The 23233-nt window shown below is 35.7% G+C and overlaps 1 protein-coding gene across 1 annotated transcript in view; it reads right to left on the bottom strand.

Annotated features, from left to right (window-relative positions):
- The window catches only part of CNTNAP5 (contactin associated protein like 5), a 268416-nt gene that overhangs the window by 24449 nt on the left and 220734 nt on the right, over positions 1-23233 (bottom strand). The window contains exons 16-18 of the mRNA XM_029284572.1: positions 20728-20946; positions 19017-19256; positions 15920-16144 (exon numbers count right to left, since the gene is read on the bottom strand). Of these exons, the coding sequence (XP_029140405.1) occupies positions 15920-16144; positions 19017-19256; positions 20728-20946 (684 nt within the window). The remainder of the gene's footprint in view (positions 1-15919; positions 16145-19016; positions 19257-20727; positions 20947-23233) is intronic.

Raw genomic sequence — 23233 nt, 5'->3', positions numbered from 1 at the left:
GCCTATACTTCCTTATCTAAAACAAAACAAAACAAAACAAAAACAAAACACAACCCTCATGGGACAAGCTTCCTTCTTATGACCTCTTGGGATTTATGGAAACTTGGATGCTGAACACCCATTAGTGAGACAATAGTATAGGGAAATTCTGAACATTCATGTGTACCACTTCCCATCTCATAGTTAAATATATAATGTTGTAAGAAATCCATCCTCCATCCTTGGGAATTTCACTGAAGCTATCTTCTTAAAAAGTTACATTGAAAGAAAGCTCAAATTCTTTCATCAAAATGAATTAAAATCAATGTACAGCACTATTCTAAGCTACAATAAGCAAAGTCACCTTGAACAAAACTGACCCCTGGAAACCTGATGTAATACAAAATTACAATCACATTTGAGTTATCACAATCAATAATTTTCTTTCATCTTTTCATATATTATCTATTCTTTCATAATGTTCTTTGCAAAGAGTAATTGTTTCATTAACTGTATTACAGAATAAGTAACAAATACCAAAGGACTGTTTTGTGTATTCATGAATTCAGATGTTCTGGCTGACTAAAGTTCTATATGACATTATGCCTCTAATAAGAATATGCAGATAATTTATTTTAATTTTTAGATCATTTATATCACATAATGTAATTAAAGCAATCTTCAGATTATGGCTTTGGGAGTTTTTGTTCCAGTCATCAGTTGGTTTATCAACCTGCCTTTGGCATTATATCTTTCAGCATATTACAATACATGAAATATGTATTGCTGCCAAGTTATTAGTCAAATGGTTTCTAAGAATAATTGTCAGTTTATTTTACAGCTTTTCTAATTAACTATGAAATCAATAAGTGTGTTCCAAAATTTTCTACCTAGGGTTGGTCAACTGGCAGATGAATGTAACCTGCAAAGCTGTTTCATCCGGCTGTTGCATATTTAATCAAAGACAAGGTAAATATTTTGCCCATAGCTTCATGTAAAAGGGATAAAATGTTTGCAAAGGTGTGAATTGTAAATCTCTATTGTGTAATGTTTCATCTTTGTTTGAGTTTTGTACCAAAGCAAACTAACAGCTGTTCATAGAATAACTGAATATGAATGAGCAAATCTGTTAATTTCTCTTTCACTCAGTTTCTCATCCTATTACCTCTTAAATTCATTCAATCCTCTTTCTCTAGAACTTTACAATCAAAGGAGATCGGTCATACAAAAACAAACAAAAACAAAAACAAAAGTCCTATCACCAACAACCTTCCCGCTCAAAAACTCACATGTATTTGTCTTATGTATGCATAATTGTATATTGGCATGCACATATTTCTAGTGCATGCATTGATTCCCAGTGTTTATTTCTTCTCTTGAATATTGGATTTATACACATATATAGCATACACACACTCATCCACAGTACATACACACACACACATACACATACATAAATATTGGATTTATATATATATACACACATTGTGTGTGTATAAATCCAATATTTAAGAGAATAAACACACACAATCACAGACACACACACACACACATTTGTGTGTGTGTATGTTTATTTCTTCTCTTAAATATGGATATATGTCACTGCTCGCTCAAGGAGTTCAATCCTGAGTGGCTCAAAGTTGACTCAGCTTTCCATCCTTCTGAGGTGGGTAAAATGGGGACCCAGATTGTTGGGGGCAATATGCTGACTCTGTAAACTGCTTAGAGAGGACTGTAAAGCACTATGAAGTGGTATATAAGACTAAGTGCTATTGCTATGTAGATACAATATATTTGTGCTTATTGTTGTTTAATTCAGAATTTTTTGCATTTGTATTCCAGCTGTAAACATTTACTTATTTATTTATTTATTTGTTTGTTTGTTTGTTTGTTTGTTTATATCAAATTTTGAAATTTTTCATCTGTCTAACAGAGGGACTCTAATCCTTATCATCTGGATTGCTAACAAATTGGTGTAGTTGAGATTGGCTACATCTGCATTTCTTAAACCTTTTCCTAGAAATGTGAATGGATGGATTTTACATGTTACTGTAGTATTTTTATGGGTGCACCTTGGGTGAAAAGAGGGCAATAACTTGTCTTCTCATCCTCTAATAACTATCTTTTTGCTTTTAGATCAGAGTTATGTATTTCCCTTGTCAAAATAATGAAAGCCATATTACTATAAATTCAATACATTTGTTGCAGACATACAGTACCACCACATACTACAAAAGGGTGGAGATGCGTTGTGTTGATGCAGTGCTGCTTTTTTTTTCACGTGCCTCCCCTTGTCCCATTTCTCCACGAATGTTGCTGATATACTTGGTAAAATTTAATTTCAATAAATAAAGTGTGCATTTTATTTCTCTGTAACTGCAACAAGATTCTAATGTAAAGGTCATGCAATATGTAACATATAATCTCCCATCTCTCCTACATTTTATTTTTTGCAGAAGTCTTTCTTGCTTTTTGACCACCTTCACCTGGGAATTAAAGATACTATATAAAAAATGGCTAAAGGGCCAGGAAAAAAATGAGTGATGAAATGGACGAAATGGACTATACTTTATTTAATTGAACAGAAACAATGTTACATTAAAATCTTGTTAATGTAACTAACCCCTTCAATAATTTTCCATTCTGTCATAATTAAAAATCATAATGTGATAGCAATGGAGGGCCATACCCCAACATAGATGGTTGCTCTCTAAGTCCCACATGATACTACCAATATTGGCAGGGTAAGTTACTGTATATAAACAGGGAGAAACCTCACAGCCACTAGCACTGATAATATTACCTAGTCTGGTAATGAAATCTCTTCAAGCAAATAACTCAGAGAGCATCAAGGACTCCACATTTCAATCTTGAGCTACAGATATTCTCCTATTGAAACCAACCTGACAATATAATCTATGTCTAGCTGATAGTAAGAACTAATAAGTTCAAGGACACTGAACCCTAGATAAATTGCAGCTCAAATCTCCCTTTGGACCATGAAATAAGTGCTCAATTGCTCAATTATTTCAAAGCATTCAAGAGAGATGGGTGAGGTTAGATAAGTAGAATCAGTACTTACATTATTGCAATATGAATGGATCTTTGGCATCCTCTCAATGTTTCTGAATGTCAAGTCCCAGTGCACAAACCCAACCTTGTGACTGGAAAGCACACTATCTTTTCCACAGTGTTGCTCCTTTTCAAATTGATGGAATAGTGCAAGCATCTTGAAACCATGTGAATGGAATGCATGCTCCTTCTTCTACCAGCTGCAATCCTCTATCAATGCAGATTCTTTCTTTATGATGTCATCTTTTTCCTTACTTCAATAGTAAGAAGGCATACTACTTCGATAACCATACAGACATGCGTTCATACAAGNGGCGAGGTCTAACTACTACTCCACCCTCATTGCGTCATCAGATAATCGCCCGGCCACCCTCTTCAGGGTGACCCGCTCTCTCCTTCAGTTGAGGGGAGGGGGGACTCCCTGGAGGGGAGGGCCGAGGACTTTGCTCAATATCTGCATGACAAAGTCGCTCGGATTCGAGAAGGTCTTGACTCTGACTGGGTGGCCCCGGTGGAGGAGACAGGAGCAAGTCTTGAGACTGTTATATGGGATGAGTTCGACTCTGTGGCTCCCGAGGACGTGGACAGGATTCTGGGGAGGCTGAATGCAACCACATGCTTACTGGATCCGTGCCCCTCCTGGCTGGTACTGGCTGCCCGGGAGGGGACACGAGCCTGGCTCCAGGGAATTATAAACGCTTCCGCATGCATACATAAGCTGAATGGGAATAAAACAATCACTACTTGGCAATTTTTCTGAGCAATGAATTAATGAAAATTCATTTTAGAATACATTATCCCCATACTTGGCAGATTCTTCTAGCAGCTTGATCAGCTAACTTTGGCATTTGATATGCCTGACAGCATCCATATGTTGCATTTGATTGTTCGTCCAATATCAGAATGGTAGAATCAATTACCCTTGGAGTCTGACTTCTTATGAAACAGTCAAATATATGCTTATGAACATTTTTCAGTTTCAAGAACCATGAAACAAGCCTCCTCTTTGTCCAATGCAAAGAGTTTACATATGTAAAATAAGTAGTCAATTCTTTCCTGCAAAAAACTGTTTCCATAGAACTGTTTTTCAGGGTCAACCAAGTGTACATAGGATTCTCATGTTTTTTCATGTCCCATGCTAGGGGAAAAGAAAACCATTTGGTATTCCAATCTCAGCCTAACTACACAACAGTCAAGTGTTTTATTTAGTAGCTTATTAAAAGGGTGACCACACTTTCTCATTGTATCATCACACATGCATGAGTGATTGCTAAAGAGGAGAAAATAATTAGAGAAGGTGTTGAGTGAAGAAGGAAAGATCACATTAGTGAGGCAATTAGTAACATGGTGTATTCCATATGTGTTGTTTAACATTTGCATGGAGAGCCTTTTGCAGTGATTTATTGATAATAGGAACACAGAAAGAAGAACTTTGGATCATTAACACCAATTCATCTCCTTCTGGAAGTGGCCAGTTATTATCAGTGTCACTCAGTGTAAATTATATTCCTGGAATACGTCTGAGACCTGATGTTAAAGTCCAGTGCAGTGACTCTACCATTTGTTCTTTTTTCAAATAAACTATCTCTTTTATGGAAGAGCTGGCTGGGAATAGTGTTCTTTAATTAGCAGGCCCTTCTTTGGACATCCCTGATGAGAGTTTGCTTTAGTCACAAGTCTCATTGCAGTAGAGCAGGGGTGTCAAACTGCTGGCCCATGGGCCGGATGTATCATGCAGAAGCTGCACCCACCCCATTGCCGGCAATGGCAAAACTCTCCCGATATGTTGTGCATGACATCACATGACATCACAAGTTTGACATGTCTGCAGTAGAGGAATTATGGCAGGCAAAACTGTGCTAATTAAGTTTTCCTATAATATAAATGGGCCAGTGGTGGGATTCAAATATGTGAACAACTGGTTCTCTGTGTGGATGCCGCTTCCGGAAGTCCATTCTGGGCCTGGGCAACAAAAAAATTAGCTACCGGTTCTGCCGAACTGGTGCAAACCAGCTGAATCCCACCAATGAAATGGGCCACTTTGGAATCCATGTTTAATTCAAATTGGCTTTGAATTAGTCCAGTTTGGTGCCTGTTTCATTTTCCCACTTCTGTTTCTCACTGGCTATAGCAAAATAGAAAGATCAATGTTTAAGTTTCTAATTGATTAAAAACAAATGTGGAAGTTCTGGAAACCTACATTTTCTAAGGATTTGGGTACTATTCTGAACATGCCACCAGGCTTTGGCATTGTGACACTAGGAAATATGGTTTTTTAGGGCTCCCAAATCAAAATAACTGTATTCAATAAGCCAGATGTTGTTGCTGGGCTTAATGGACAGAGAACTTGGGGAAAAAAATAGAACTTTGATGCTATATATGCTGACAGCAGAACAAATATGATTTGCACAAAAATAGAAGGATACTTTGATGGGGTTAGTAGAAATGGCTAAATTGACTTTTTTGATTAAAGAAAAGAATTCAATTAATTTTGTTTCTATTTGGAAACAAACTTGGAATTTGTGCTTGAGATGGGAAAAAAATGAAACTTTGATTTTGGGTTTTGCTGATTAAATAGTTTTTTGTTGTTATAGGAATGGCTAGTGTTATTATATAAAAGTAAAAAGCTGAGGTTGTATGTTATTATCTTATTCTACTGCACCAAAAAGAGCAGGAAGTGAATGCTTTTCTTTTTCTTTTATCCTACACATTTTCTCTTTCCCTTTTCCTTCCCCTTTCCCCCATTATTCTTATTTTTCTTTGTATTTCTGTATTTTGATAAACTAATAAAAAAATTGTAACTTGAATAGGCCTGATGTTATTGCAGTACTGTCCTTTGGAAATCACAGAAAAAATCTTCAATGCTAGTGATATCACATTGAGAAAGGAGAAGTAGCCCTGGCAAGATTAAAATCTTAATGAAGGCTGACACTTTGGTAACTGAAGCTGTTGTTGCATCCAGATGTCATTCTTACTCAACCTAATGCTTGGAGTAAAACTAACTATACTGGAGAGAAGGGTTATGTTTCCTTCCAAATCAAGATAGGCAAGCAGAACTCTCCCACCACCAACTGTGGTAAACAACACCTCTTAATGAAAACCTCCTAAGCAAACCTAGGAACATAGGAATGGGGAAGAATGGAAATTGTCTCAAATGTACTGAACCTTTGGAAGCTGAGTCAACTAATTGTTGGATCAGGAAAAATGCTGCAAGAGAGCTTCTCAGTGCTTTCTCTAGTGGAGGTGGTAGCGAAGCCCCATCTCTGCACATGCAGGATCCAGGCAATGCACAAAATCACATTGCCTATGGTCCATGGAAAAGCTGCCCACCATGGAACTGGTCCCCAAAAGGTTGGGGGGGCTGCTGACTTAAAGCAAACTATAAATGCGGATGGGTTTAGAACACGGGTGTCAAACTCGCCACGTCATGTGACACGTCACGATGTATCACAACTTTTTTCACATTGCCGGAGCTGGGGTGGGCGCGGCCTCTGCATGATGCAACCGACCCGCGGGCCGGCAGTTTGACACCCCTGGTTTAGAATGTAAATGTGGACCTGGAAAGGTCTTTAACCAAATCCTCTATAATTTATACTGTTTATTTATGAACTATTGTTCACCTCCCCCCCCTTTTTTTTTACCCCTTGATCTTTTTTGTACAAAAGTGTTTCTCATTATAAAGATTTTTTTCTTCTTCTTCTGTTCAATTGTGTCCAGTTCTTGGAGATTGCCTGGAATAGCCCCTGCAGTTTTCTTGGCAACGTTTTTCAAAAGGTTTACCATTGCCTGCTTTCAAGGGCTGAGATAGAATAACTGGCTCCATTTCACCCTGGTGGTTTTGTGCCTGAAACAGAACTAGAACTCACAGTCTTCCAGTTTCCAGCCTGATGATTTAACGACTACACCAAACTAGTTTATGCTGGATTATACTCCACCCATTTTGTTCATAGTAATCTGTACAATCACAGAACAGCAACTATTATTTAAGGGAAGGTTGCATTTAATGATTTAAATCTGAGGAAGAATAATACATTATTAAATGTATATGCTGCCCAAATTATTTTGCCAAATGTTTACAGGACTGCCCTGCCAAATGTGATGGGGGGATTCAGAGTGTCAGTTGATGCATAATAACTAAGATTGCTTGCTTCAATTATTTATGTTAAGACTATGATCAGGATGACTAAAAACCTGCATGCTTTCCTCCCCTTTCAGCATTCCTTTCAAATAATACATTGAGAGTTTCACAAAGCAAATCACCCTAGAGATGTGTTCTTTATAGAGCTTTCAACAAGGTGTGCAGACAACAGGCCAAAGCAGGCCTCTTGAGAAACGATAGTATCATGAAGACAAATGGCCTGTCATATCCAATATATTGCTTGGGATGCATATATAAAAAGTGGGAGGGAGACTTATTCCAGTTGCCCTCTGCTACCTATTGTTAATAAGATGGGAGACATTTTCCAACTGTCCTCTGCTGCCTATAGCTGTTAAATGGGTTTTATCCCAAACAGCCTACGTGGACATATGGGGCTACCAGAATGCAGTGTGCAGATTACCTGCAAACTGCTTGAATTGCTTTTTTCCCTCTCTTCCTTTAATCCAATTACTGTCTCTTGGCTGCTGAGTTTGAATCTTCTCCTGGCCCTTCACACTAACCTGCAGTGCCATAAGTAGGAAAAAAAAGTTTCTATCAATTCAGCTTGATACTCCATGACTTCTAAAATGTCTACTATGCAGAGGTTTTTGCTAAGAGGTGGCCTCTTGACATTCATCTTGCATACTCAGGGATTCAAAATGCTAACTATTAAGATTAAAAAAGCTCAAAATGTATGGTGCGCATTTTGGGAGCTCTCAATTTGCCCATTTTTCACAGCTTCACACTTAATCTTTCACCGTTGTCAGCATTAGAAGCACCACCTAAATATCCTAAGCAATTTGTCCATGCTGTTGATAATAATAAATACAGTCCATCCATAATGATTTTTCAGTCCTTAACACTAAGAGCCAATGCCAGCCTAAGACTTAACTGTGCTTAACCATGAGTTTCCTTTCTCATCACTTCCCTTCTACACTAATATACTCCCATCCCAATTTATCGCAAATGTGGCAGGAAGTTTCACTAAGCAGAATGGACTTTACTATGATTGAGCATAGGTTTACACATGCACATGATCTACTTACAGAATGACAAACTTGCAAATTAATAAGTGTTCCTCTCTAGCCAGACAGGAAGCCAGGAGCTGGAGTTGGTCTCAAATGGCGATTAAATAGAAAGCTCTCATTAGCAGCAGTTACCAATAGAGCTGATACAAACCAAAGCCAACTGCAGAAGAATAAAGGAGCAATATTGGCCATATCATGCAAGGGGAAGTGACACTAGAGCAATGGGAAGAACTATTATCTCATAGCTAGATTTCTGCTTATCCCCTCAGCACTCCTTCAGGGCAGGTATGATAAAATCCCAATAGCTGAGCGAACGTGTACATGTGGCAGTGGGGAAGTTGAAGACATCTCACATATTTTATTGTGCTGCAAGTTCTACAGGAATATCCTATTAACATACATTTCCCTTCTATTAGAGTGATTTCTAGTGAGATCGGATAATTTCTATGTGACCCATCTTCTTCAGGATTTGAATCTAGCCATCACTTTGTGCAGTAGCAAAAACTGGTTACAGAACTAAAGGTCCTTATTTTTTATCAATATTTTGCTTAGTTATGTTCTAATACTGTTTAGACTTAGAGGATATACTGTATATTTTAATGTATGGTTTTATTATATTAGTTTTATTATTGTTAGATAAATAAACATGGTATTATTGTAATAGGAGTGCTTAGAGTATACAATATTTGATTTATTTTATAGTTGTCAGTATATAATTGCACCCCCTTCTCCTGGTTGGATTCTGATTGTAATTGCTGTCACTTATCTGTCTTTTTATTATCTTATGTTGCTGGTCATTGACCAAATAAATTTCAGATTTCTGCTTATAGTGCTAGAGGCTAAGCAACTCACCTGACTCAAATTCTTCAAGATGTACTTATCTAGTATTCCACCAGAGAGAAAAATAAATGGCTATCGTATCTGCACCGTATTATTCTTATTCCTTATTACCCTTTCAGTCCCTCTACACTGCATAGAGTACACTCTACATCTGCATTATTGGAACAGAAAACAGTATTACTTTCATGCGAAAGGATCGTCAAACAAACGAAGAGTGTTTATTGGGAGTGGGTGGAATTTCTTCACTTTTCATTTTCAATCAAACTTACTCTATTAAGACTTCCTGAACAATGGTGTAGGATGCAGCTTTATGACAAAATCTACACGGTTCTGAATTTTTGGAACTTGCCAGGCAGATGGCAGCTCAAAATTGTATTTTTTCATTTTAGACATAAGTCTCCATTAAAAAAACAAAAAACAAAAAACAAAAAACCAAATTAGATAACACTGCTTTAAAAGATTGCTATATTGAGGAAAAATGCACACAACAATATATGGCTATTTGATGGTACGGTGTTTTAGCTCCACATGGCAATTTTTGGGAAATCAGCTGAACATGTAGGTGATATCAAAGAAGGATAGGTGGTGCAAATTTATAAAAGGGTGCTTCTTATTATTTTGGGATGACAATACATGTAGTCTCCATTTACCAACCACAATTGGAACCATACACTCCATCACTAAGCTACGAGATCATAAAGTGAAATATCACATGACTGAACCTGACTTACAATTTCAGTTTTTTAGTTCCAGAGGTGGTCCTTAAGCGAATCACCCACAGTCATTAAGTGCATCATCATATGACCATGACTTGCGACTTCCTGCCAGCTTCCCCACTAACTTTGCTTATTGAAAGCCAGCTGTGAAGGTCATAAATGACTTCAGGATATTGCTGCTATTGTAAATGTGCACCAGCTGCCTGAATTGTGATAATGTGACTGAGGGGATTTATTTATTCATCAAACAAATGTACAGTATATAGGTGCCCAACTCATTCATAGGAGACTTTGAGTGGCTTACAAAATTTAATGGCTACAATGACTGCAACTTCAAGAATCTGTCGCAAGTTTCCTTATTCAGCATTGTTTTCATTTCAAACCATTACTGAATAAGCAGTTGGTAAGTGAGGACTATCTATAATGACTTGTAAAGTTAGGAAGCAGCCTCCCCTTTCTCTTCTTACAACATAAACTTGCATAAACTCCCCATCCCCAGTCTTAGCTTCTGGACAGGTTGTTACAGAGTTAGGATGTAAAGCTTCAAGCAAGAGATTAAATTAAATTAAAGATGGGAACTCTAGTGGGTCCCTCAACTTTGGCATGAAATACACAGACAGCCATATTTACACCAAAAATTGTAATGCATGTTCACAAAATAAACACTTTTGTAATGATTATCTGTTAACAATTCACCATATTGGCAATTTTCAGAATTTGCTTTGAAGGCTGAGAGGAGATAAGCAAGTTCAAGAAGCAGTTAAAAGACCAAGAAGTTAAATTGGAAGCAAATGAGAAATTAATTGCAGCTTTAACTGCTTGAGACATAACAATAATTAAAGAGCTGGTCTCTAGGCAAGAAGGCTGAGATTTTATCCAAGGCCAAAAGAGCAGGACAAAAAGCTGTTTACATCCATTCTTTAATTTTTCAGACTAAAGAGAGTTTAATAGAAGCTACTGAAATATTTCTACGATTATTTGTGCTGCAACTTCAGAGGAGGTTTATTGAGTGCCACCTCGAAGCAAGTTTTCACAATCTACGGATCATTTTCTCATTGAGGTTTTTGGGAGGTCTGATCAAGACAAAATATGACAAACTACTGGAATAGTAACAAATTTGGAACAAGAGGGAAAGAAGCTTATGTCGTTTTTTGATCTACCTTTCAGAGTGATACAGAAGTGGAGAGATTTCTGCAAAACTCATCTTATGGCCAAACAGAATCTTGAAAAAAAATGATTTATTGTTTGAAATTGATATGAAGAAATTTTATTAGCTTGAAAAAAAATCTATTAATTATTTTAAACCACAGAAGGCTATACAGAAATTATAGATGCAGAAATTCCAAGTCTGCTCAGACATTATTCATTTGGAGGCTCAGTGTGTCTTTCGGTAATACAGAATTGTGTTTTTGTCTTCATTTGGTTGTTTAATTTTCCTTATCTAGTGGAAATTCAGTGGGAGAGAGAGGAGTGGGGTTTTTTTTTCTTGGTATGCTCTGATTTTATTTTCAAATATTTTCACTTTTTAATTAATTGTTAGACATTTGGAGCTTTATTATGAAGTTTGTATGTAACATTTTTATTGTTCTGATTCCTCACCATTTTTTAATTATTGCTTTTTATTACATATTTTTCTAAGTTACATAATGATAAGATGAGTGGGTTTTGGTTGTTATTGCAGCAATAATAAATGAATACTATTTCATGATGCTTTGATGTTTTGATATTTGTACATTAGACTTACAGGTATTTGTAATTCAGTTTGGTTGCTACACTAATAGATTTAAAGCACATGAAAACCACATGTGTGTCATGGGACATTATAGGTTGGGAAAATAATTAAAAGAAGTCAGTTTTAACTTGATGGAGTCAGGGGTTTTTTAAGCAATAGATATTATTACAAATGAGAAATATGTTCTAACGCAAAAATGGGCTCAGTGAATTTATATGCGTATAGTTCTCAACTTACAACCATAATGAAGCCTTTCCATCATGGTCATAAGTTGTCATAAGCCATAAAAGTTTGTGACCTTTTTATGACCAACGGTTTGCTATGGGCAAAATTGTCATAAAATGTGGCCATGTGATGGCGGGACGTTATAAACAATTGTAAATGTGGCCCGGATGCCTAGTGTTGGATGGTCAGACTGATACGGTTATAAGTCCAGGACTATCTTTAAGTAAAAATTTTAACTTTGCCAGAGGAGCGGAGGTTTTAGTGACATATTTTATTTTTTTTAATATTTGAACAAGAAATTTTAAATTTTGAAGGTCACTGTATATTATAGTGCCAAATGTAGAAATTACTGGAGGGAATAGATACATTTGTATGGTTCAACCATAGACAAACCTAATATTTTAATGGTTTTGCTAATCACTTTGGGTGACAAGTTAGACAATTATTGCCAATTGTCTTTAACTTAGTTTTGGATCTATAATTAGACAATAATTAAGATTTCTGAAAAGAAAACAGACCAAAGTTGCACTGTTCTTTACAGATACATCCAGAAATGTAATTTAATGGACATATGGAAAGTGCTTAACTCCAACAGCAAAAGTGTGCTTTCCTTCCTGGGACATGCTCAAGGCTACATTATTTTTAAAATCATATCTGATGCTTAATTCAGTTAATATGTGCAATACTGGTTAGATTTTAATTTCTGATCATACACCCATACTAATGCCATTCACTTTAGATAAAAATATTCTAGTTAATGGTTTCTTACTATTTCCTTGCTGAAAGATCTTTTAGACAGCCAGGCCACATTTACAGCTATTTACAATATCCCACAATCGCATGACCTCATTTTATAACAGTGTTGCCCATAGCAAACCATTGGCCATTAAAGAGTCATAAATTTTTATGACTGTCACAACTTATGACTATGATGGGAAGGCTCCATTATGGTTGTAAGTCAAGAACTACCTGTATATAAATTCACTGAACCTGTTTTTGCACTACAACAGAATTCTCATTTGTAATAATATCTGTTTATTACTTAAAAAAACTGATTCCATCAACTTAAAATTGACTTCTTTTAGCTATTTTCCCAGCCTATAATTTCCCATGATACATGTGGTTTTTATATGCTTTAATTCTATTAGTGTACAACCAAACTGAGTTACAAATAAGTCTAATTTACAAATACCAAAAGGCAATGGGCAAAAATGTATGGGGTAACAATACAAAGATTTAATAGATCTCAAACATGATAAATAGAGATTTAACTAATTTGGGGAGTATTTGGGATATATTTAAAGCATTTTATCTTATGTAATATGGCAGAAAATAAATGAATCACAATGTAGGAAACATGAATTAGAAATTAATTAAATACTGAATGGACATACCATAACACACTCAGGAAGTATATCATGCTTTAAGATGTATTAAATTGAAATTGGACTAATTGTATGCTTTATAATTATATTTAAAATTAAATATATAAAGACAAAGCATTTTTTAAAAATCAAGTCAAACAAATTTGTTATGAATAGGGAGAAAAACCTAGGAAATTATTGGATTGTTGTTGAAAACATTTGTAAAAGACTAGAACATTTAATAACAGTTTGGAGCTAGGGGTATAAATTACCTGAATTGTAATGATTTTTTTAAAATTCTATAATTTACATCCCTCCTAAGTAGATATAGTTAATAATCAGATAAATGCTTTTTCAGCACAATACATCTTCCAGAAACTTTGGATGTACTACCAGGTATGTTGGGCTGCACCCAGAATATTACAGAAAACCTACAGTATTGATATAATAAAATAAAGGGTTCCAGACAAGAGAATAGCCATATAATGGTAAAGAATTGGAGGAGAAAGTGGCTTCTGGAGTTATTACAGAAAAGAAAAGAAAACCCTTTCAGCTTTTTAATATGTAACTCATTTCAGTGTAATTTTGAAAGCTGGTAAGAATCCTATCCAGTGAACAAATTATTGCCTAATATCTCTAATAAATTTTGAAGTGAAAATTGTAACAGCTACTTTGGCAAGAAGATTACAGAACTGGCAAGGAAATATTACCTGCAATCATTCATCCTGCACAATCTGGTTTCATAAAGGGCATCAAGATTTAGATAACATAGGACTTTTGATTGATATAATGGTCTTATACAGTGATTTAGTAAGAATCTATATTATTAACTTTATTGCATATAGAAAAAATCTTTTGATAAGATTTAAGTCAAGTTTTGAGTTCAAAGTGTCGCTGAGGTTTAGATGTCCTACATAATCTATAATCTTAATACATTTTATTTCATATCATTTCAGGGAATATAAAAAGAGGAGGTCCAGAACAATTTAGAAGAAATCTGATGAGCAGCTTAATAACAATAGCAGCTGAAATGCTATGATCTTCAAGTCAAAGTCTGTCATGTTAAATCGAGGGACAGATAGCTAAACCTTTCATTCAGTACTCCCACATCACTCATTTGAAGTACCATCTTTTTCTGATCTAAGAATTATTGGAAAACGTATTTCAGGAAATAAATGAAGGTCAGTGATGATAAAACTAAGCACTGGCCACATAAATGAATGAATTAATTTGAACTTCCAGGAACAATCAGGGAATGTAAGTGAACAAAATAAGTTATCATTAGTGATGTCACTGTAAATTTCTAGGACCAGACTTATCTAGACACTTACTAGAATTAATGCATAGTAAATGCAAGGGGGCTTAATTCCACTAGACACGCCTTGAATTAAAATGTCAGTGTCCAATTTATATATTGTAGTTCCACCACTGAGGAAAAAGTATTCTGGGTCTATTCAAAAATCTGTTTCAGGTTTTGTTAGAGAAAAATATTTGAGTCTTCTGAGATACTGAAGAACTGCAAAGAAAGTAATGAAATGGAGCAGCCTTCTCTGCAGTGGTGAAATTTACTAGGGGTTTGAATCTTCTTTTGCACTGCAGGGGGCTTCTTTTGATTCAGGTTTTACAGACTTGATAGACTAGATCAGGAGTAGGCAACCTCGGCTCTTTTATGACTCATGGACTTCAACTCCCAAAATTCCTGAGTCAGTCATAAAAGAGCCGAGGTTGCCTACCCCTGGACTAGATAATATACATATTATTTGTGTTTAACACTGCAAATAGCTGTCATGAATCTGCCCGCCACCATCTCTGAAGCAAGGCAGTGCAATGAATGGGATTTCTCCAAACTCATTATAAAGGTTAGAAAGAAAGCTTATTAGTTTCCCACTGTTCTTTGCACTGAGATGCAACCAATACTGAAAATTTAAGATAGCTAGTTATCTGCAAAAATGGGGAATGAAATATTTTCATGAGGGTGGAGATTAGGATTTTTATATATCTTCATATACAAGAAGTTTTCAGAAATGTGTACGTACATTACATGGGAAGGAACAACAGAAAACTACATTAAAATGTTTGGGGTTGCAATAAAAAACTGAGATTGAATTGTTTTGTATCTTTACTTATATAAAGGTACAATAGTATTGCAAAAATTTCTCAAAATTCAAGCATGTGCTCTCTGTCTCTCATGTAAAACATCAGAAAATCACCGTAACCTTTCAGTTTAGTGTTAATAACATGATCATGTAGACTTTCTCCAGAGCAGGGTTTTTTTTATCATTACAGAAATAAAAGAACATGTTCAAACCATCACTAAGCAAGATAAAACAGAACAGGAAGCAAAAAGAAAATGAAAGAGATGAAAAATGAAGTAACTAAGACAAAATTAATACCAGATAAATTTGAAAAGTAGAAACATAGAAATATAATGTGTCAAAGAATCAGTGGGTCAGTGTTTCCACGAAACACACTTAGGTATACTTACCTGGAAATATAATTTCACAGGATGAGCATTTTTCATTCTCATAAAAATTATGTGAAGCAAATGGATTTCTGCCAAATGCAAATAATATTATGCATTGTCAGCAACTGTGAATCACAGCACTGTTCACCTTCAGCAATATGGCTGTTTAGGAAAGGACATATTTTTATGGTTCTGAATGGAAGTTCAAGAGTAGAAAATTTGATTAGTCAGGTAATTAAAATTCATAATATGATGGTATTTATGCAACCAGGTTCCAAAGCTTCCCTTCAATTTTGTTTTCATAGTAGGTCCTGTGAAGTTATATTGTCATGGAATTGTTAAGCTTTGCACTCACACTTACCATTCTTGGACAAAATAACAGCCAGATACTCATGAGAAGAAGCATTGAGGTAAAACAGAAGGCTTGGAGCATTTGTTGTGAGGAAAGTAAAAGCGACATTTTCGTTGGGTATGGATGTACCCGCATAAATGGCCGAAGATGTAGAACTTGCATTTTTAGTTACAGGATAAGGTTCCTGAAATGTGTAGGTAATAGAAGTGTCTGCTTCAAACACTGCAGAGACTTCTAAAAATACAAAGAAAATACACAAATCAGATTCAGTACAGTAGATTGAAAACTATTGGAACTGTAGAAATTGCATTTTTAGAATCAACAAAACAGATGCATTTGTGTGTGCTTTGTGTTTTACAGTTTTACAGTCTACAGTTGGAAAGTATAAATTTCATATTAAACCAAGAATGTCCAAATCTTTCCATAGATGAGTCTTTATTCCCCTTATTTGCAATCTGGATGCAAAATCCGACAATCTAAATACAGGCAGTCCTCGGCTTACAACCACAATTGAGCCCAACTTTTCTGTTGCCAAGTGAGACGTTTGTTAAGTGAATTTTGCCCCATTTTACGACCTTTCTTGCCACAGTTGTTAAGTGAATCACTGCAGTTGTTAAATTAGTAACACAGTTGTTAAGTGAATATGGCTCCCCTACTGACTTTGCTTGTCAGAAGGTCGCAAAAGATGGCCAAATGAACCTGAGACACTGCAACCGTCATAAATATGAGTCAATTGCCAAGTGTCTGAATTTTGATCACATGACCATGGGGATGCTGCAACAGTCATAAGATGAAAAATGCTCGTCAGTCACTTTTTTCAGTGCCATTGTCACTTGAAACGGTCACTAAATTAACTGTTGTAAGTTGAGGATTGCCTGTATATTCTTTCTCAGAGGAAGTATGATATTGAAGCAGATAATCTTTTGCCAGCCTGAAGCATTTTACTGAACATGCAGTATAATAGCAACATTTCTCTGATGCTGTCCAATTGGCTGTACAGAAAGGCAGGGGGCTGAAACATGTGGAGGAGGATGGATTCTGGATTCACTGAAAGAAGTGAGTCAGTACAAAGTTGAGAGGTGAGCCCATAGATAAGGGCAAACTCCCAGCAGGTTTTCAGTGAAGGCTTCTGAATACATTGCCTAGGGGGGTTTCATTGTTTGGAACACTGAGAAGTAGCAGCAACATTTTCAAATATTTAAAAGTTGTATAAAATAATCATTGGCAACAGTCAAGGAAATAATAGCATGGATCTTGGCATGCTGTTTGCTTTTCAGAAGGTCCAATCCTAATTCATGCTTTCTTGGTTTCTCAGTGACAATCACTATGAAAAGTCAAAATATTTGTCAGTCTGACTTATTTTAGGAAAGAAAAAAAAGGAAATAAGACATGTTGGTTAGAAAAAGAAAAGAAAACTACACCCACTAAAATTGACTTTAGAAGGTCACAAAAATGTGCTAGCTCTTGAAATCTTCAGATCTCTTCACCTAGTAAGATAATTTGTTCTCCCCAAAAGGAAAGCAAGTCTGGGGAAAATTGAGAAAGGAAGGATGATTGAAGTCTATCTAGTCAGAGAAAAGTCCTTTCAAATCAAACTCAATTTAATGCTATAATGTTTAGTTTGTCACTAAACATAATGTAATGTTTTAGTTTGGACTAAGCTGTCAGTGTAAAGTAGAAAAATCATTCCTTATTTTTGAAAATATGAAACCCAGTTAAGCCCATTTATTTGAACGGAGGGCACTGTATTATTTACCCCGCCCATTTTTCAAACAGGACTTGTGCACTTTATATGATGTTCTTCCAACCATTTTAAGTAGCCAAGGGTCACTTGTTGTTAATGGGGCATTGCCAGTTTGCAAGAGGCAGTAACAATTAGAACTGAAATGCTCAAATAGATCTTGGCTATAATCTTTTAAAAAAAGAGAGGATCATTTATGGAGGATCATTAGGGTTTTCCCTCCCACCTAAAATGCCATCTAAAGCCCAAGTTCTTTTCTCGTACTCTACAAGAAAGTAATATCTATAAAGTTCTGACAAACACACATTGTCTTCATTTTATGAACACCGTGTTCCATTTTTCCCCTCAGATGATAATCTTAGTGCATGAACATATAATTACAACAATAAGTTCTCCAAAAATAATTAATTCCCAAGCCATGAAAAGTCAGCTCCACAGGACATGTAAAAATATAAATCATCAAGGGATTCTTCCACTACTTTTTTTTTGCTTGTTTGTTCTTTAAGTTTTTCAAATGAGAAAAGTCTTGACAATTAAGATAGCTTCATATTCTAGAAGACATTACTTCACTCCAGGTTTCAAATTATTTCTGTATATCTAGATTACTAATCTCTACATGTGCATCTCTGAAATCAGATACATTGTTGTTATGGGACCTCTGGGTAGAATCTAGTGGGTTTTTGAACAAAGATAGTGAGAGAGTGCACCAATGATACATTAGTTAAAGAAGCCCTCGATCTGACACCAAACTGAATATTTGCATCATTGATACTGAAAAAGTTTCCTCTGTACATGAAAAGCAGTATAAGACCAGTTAGGCACCCAATTGGCAATGGGAAGAAAATTGTTGATCTGGTGTCCTTACTGGCGTGAGACCCTATAATTGCTTCAACTGATGGTTGCAACCTCAATATCTTCTGGCACAGAGCTACACTTTTGAATACCTCAACAACCCAGTCAGCCAGCAAATCTGCCAGACGAAAAATAAAATAGAATCTCCAAATTCCTAATGAAAGTGGGGAAATAGAGAAAAAAGCTGGCACTCCTCCTCACCCAAACGTTTTATTAAATTATGCAATTTTGCCGAGAATTTAGATCAGTGGTTCTCAACTTTCTTTTCATCATAATTTTTATGGATCCCCAAGTATTAATTCAAGATTCAAATAATAACCTTTCTTCAAGCATTTGCAGACTCCTGTGATGACATCTTGACCTGCCAGGTGTCCGCAAACCACAGGTTGAGAACTACTGATCTAGATAATGTAATTTAGAAAGTGATATTTTTCATTTTGTATAACACAGGTTGGTCAAGGTGTGCTGGATGAGCAAAAAAAATATATGTAAGAATCCATTCGGCCATCTTACCTTCTCTGCAGAATGGTCCTTCATACGGTGAATTGGTGCAGTCACACAAGTAGCCACTGGGTTTTTCCACACATTTACCTCCATTCTGGCAAAGGTTACCATAACTGCTGCAATGACCTGAGCATCCTGGTTTGACGCCAGGAGTCACTTTGGCTCGCTCTTCAAGGTCAAGTTTCTGTCCATTTAGATGAAGAGAACGAATACATCCCATAAAACCCTTCTGTTTGGATGCAGATGCCCCTGTTTCAGGTATAAGTAAGGTAAAGTTCATATTTTTAAAAACTGGTCCTTTAACAAATGAAATTCTTATTAAGGTTTTATTGTACAATATTGTAAACATATATTTCCCATTGATTCCATATTAATGTACGAGGGGATATTTATTTATTTATTTATTTATTTATTTATTTATTTATTTATTTATTTATTTGTTTGTTTGTTTGTTTGTTTGTTTATTTATTTATTTCTCAAGCTTGTATGCCATCAACTCATAAAGGCAACTCTAGCTGGCTTACAGACATTGAATAAAATGCCAAATAAAACAATTAAAACAATAAACAAAGATCTTATATTTAAAAATTCAATTAAAATAAAACTGAGCAGGGTTGAGAGGAAAGGCGCAAAGTGCACTAAGGGAAGAGGTGGGTGTTTGCTATTCCCTCTGCCACCTCCAATGTTGTGAATTGAACATGCCATCATGACCTCATTTATCACACAGGATATCCTTTCTGCAATCTAGAGAGAGTCTAATATGCAATGATAGTATAAGTGGAGGAAACAATTGAAATAAACATAGTAAAATATAATATAGGCATGGGCTTTGGAGATTGGTACTTAGACTTACATATTTGTAAATCACGGGATTACCATCAATTAAGTCTCCAGTTCTATCATTTCTGTTGGCTTCACCTTCATTTGATAATTTTGCAACTAGAAAAATACATACTTCTAGAATATTGGGTGTAGAAAATTGAAACCATATGTTGCAATAGTTGGAGCTCAAAACAAAACCAAAAAAGTTGGGCATGAGAAATAACTCTGAGAGTGTATGATTTTTATTCTTAAAACATAAGAAAGTGAAAATCATCTCACAAAGACTTGCATTTCAATTTTATCTTATTCTGTAGTCGTGACAAATTTTGGCAATTGCAATAAACACCTGTTGAATATTCTCAAGAGTATGCAAAAACAGTGACTAAATGCCCTTTGGGACTCTGTATCATAAGGAATGCATTGCTTATCTTCAAATTGTATCTTTTGGTATACCAACAATACATTTCCTATTTTTTATGGTATCACTATATATTCTCTCACACAATGAGACAAAATACTATGGTAACCTAAAGAGACAGAAGCTCTATTATTTGGGCAGTGAACTATAGTAATTTATATGCATGTCTGAAAATGGAATAGTCTCTGTTATCTTTTTTTTTCCTGTGAATTCTTCAGAGTTTTTTTCCCCTATTGCTTAGTTTTTAGTTCTGTTATTTGTTGGTGGGACAATTTATATCAGCGTACAAATTTAAAAAAAAAACAAGTTGCTAAATTTATCTTCGAATAGTAGAAATTTCTAAACTTTGCATAGAAATTCATTGAGGAATCAGCAATATCTAATATCCAATAATTAAAAAGAATATTCATTTATCCTAAGAGAATAGCATTTGTAAAAAAAAAATTAAAATGTGTGCATAGTACCAATGATTGTACCTACCTACAAATAATTGACTGTTTAGCTGCAATCGAAAATGTCCTTCAGCAGGTGCTTCTAAAGTCTTCTTCAGAAAGTTGTCTACCTGAAGAGAAGTTTCTCTAAGATTCCTTTCAGCGTGCACAGAATGCCACTGGTTGTCATTCAGGAGCATGGGGGATTGGACAGTAATCTCTACAGGGCCATTTCCAACATCAACTGTGAAGGTGATGTCTTTCGGAGCTGGAATGCATAAGATGAAACTCAGTATGTCATGCTGTTAACAACAAGAAGTACATAACTGTAATAGTAACATTCAGTGGTGGGATTCAAATATGTGAACAATTGGTTCTCTGTGTGGATGCCGCTTCCGGAAGTCCGTTCTGGGCCTGGGCAACAACAAATTAGCTACCGGTTCTGCCAAAGTAGTGCAAACTGGCTGAATCCCACCACTGGTAACATTTAAGAACAATCAACCTTATGTGATTATTGAATTCACACAATGAATCAACTATATATTATGGTACATATCTACAGACCCAAATCTTCTTTGTGAAATCAAATCCCTGGTCGGATATTCTCATTTTCTCTATGTTCATATATTAGGTTGCTATGCTCATGAAATAGAAGGTATAAGTGTCATGAAACAAAAGGTATGTATTTGCCTTGCGATAGATCAGTGAGATAGAACATTTCCACAAATATTGTGTTGTTTACTTAATATTTGCTTTCAAAAAATTTAAACTGATTGTCACTGAAATAGCCTGTAAAGTGTGTAGAAAATACACAGGAGAAAATGGAAGACACAAAAATGATTTCAGTAAAAGAACACTGATGGAAATGTCTAGATTCATGGTGGTGAACCTATGGCACGTGTGCCATAGGTGGCACGCAGAGCCCTCTCTGTGGGCACGTGCGCCGTCACCCCAGTCCTAGGCCTTCAGCTGGGTTTAATAAAACCTTTTCGCTTTAGGCCTCCACCGCCATGTGCAAAAAAAGAGAGGTTCATTCAATCAATCCCCACCCAGTCTGCCGTTACCATCTCAGCCACGGCCACTCAGTTGGCCACACCCACCCAGTTGGCCATGCCCCCCAGCACCCGACAATACAGAAGTGGGTTTTGGGTTGCAGTTTGGGCACTCGGACTCTAAAAGGTTCGCCATCACTGATCTAGATCATATTAGGAGAAAGGAGATATATATATATTTTAAAAAACTATACCAAAGTGTTTTTCATATGACAATTCTCAGCCCTGATTTTTGGTAATTGAACATTTACATTTGCTATATTCAGATGTACAACTTGTTGATATGTTATAGACAATATTAAACATGTTTCAAACACTAGAACTTTTCTTCAAACTGTATTATTAAAATTAATGATACATGCTGTTAAAACTGTTCTTTAAATTTTCCTCCCTTAAAATATCACTTTTTTATTCTGCTGAAAGTCAGAAACACCTGAGAGCAAGTGTTTATTCCTAATGATGTAAAGGAAAGTAGTGTCAAACTTTGATAATTATTTAAGTGTGAATGTCATAAAGATTATTCTGCTAGTTATTCTGATATGTTGGGACTTGCAGTTCAGTCTTTCAAAAACTGGAGGTTATAGACACTGGCCTTTAGAACCAAATAAATAGGAAAAAATAAACAGGTCAGAGAATTGTCTTTTTTTATTTTCATATTATAAGAAATAATTATATAATTCAAGAACTAACCAACCCTGTTGTGCCATTTCTCTTACATTTTAGATAGTTTATTAAAAGGAGATTTGTACTGAGTTCTCATTTCATCTTCATCCCTTGCAATCAACCATATCTTTTCTGGGGATTAGTTGGGGCATACAAAGCAAGGTTGTGGGTTGGAAATCTAAGTGAGACTGAAGACTTGGCAGTATGACATTTAGGGCAAAATCAATTCCAAGATTAAGAGAGGTTCCTCTCCAAGAGGACAAAAGCAGAAGCTGGCATCTGGTACACTGGCAACACTAGATCAATAATAACAATGTATATACACTGAAAAATACATTTGGACAGGAGTTGTAACTCTGATTGATCAATCTTTTCCAGTTTCTTAAAAGGTTTAAGTCATGGAAGCAACATCACTTTCATTAGGGGTTCATTACACTAACAAAATAAGGCTATAATCATTCATTTGGACCCTAATTTGCATCTCTAGCTATGTAAGGCTTTCTGATAGCTCACAAAAATCTTTCAATGCACAGGGATGAATTTTCTTAGGCATAGGGGGTTGGGAATTCTCTTCTATTCATGGAAGGTAATCAATGATATTGATCTCTTTATAGTTAGACTCTGTTCCAGCACCAACATCAACTGATTTGTGGACTGTATTCACAGCCATTTAGCTCAAAACATAATTTGACCTATGAGAAAATCATAACGCAGTGTATCAGACATTTCTTTCATTTCCACAGTGCACATGCTAACCCGTCATCTTGACAGAGTGCATTATTCTGATATAATTTTATGTCAATGTCTTGCATTATTGTATACTTTAATAACACATAAGAG

The sequence above is a fragment of the Protobothrops mucrosquamatus genome, unplaced genomic scaffold, assembly GCF_001527695.2.
Source record: "Protobothrops mucrosquamatus isolate PMUCROS unplaced genomic scaffold, P.Mucros_1.0 scaffold732, whole genome shotgun sequence".
NCBI lineage: Eukaryota > Metazoa > Chordata > Lepidosauria > Squamata > Viperidae > Protobothrops > Protobothrops mucrosquamatus.
The sequence above is the reverse complement of the archived record's forward strand: the minus strand, read 5'-3'. Positions and strand labels throughout refer to the sequence as shown.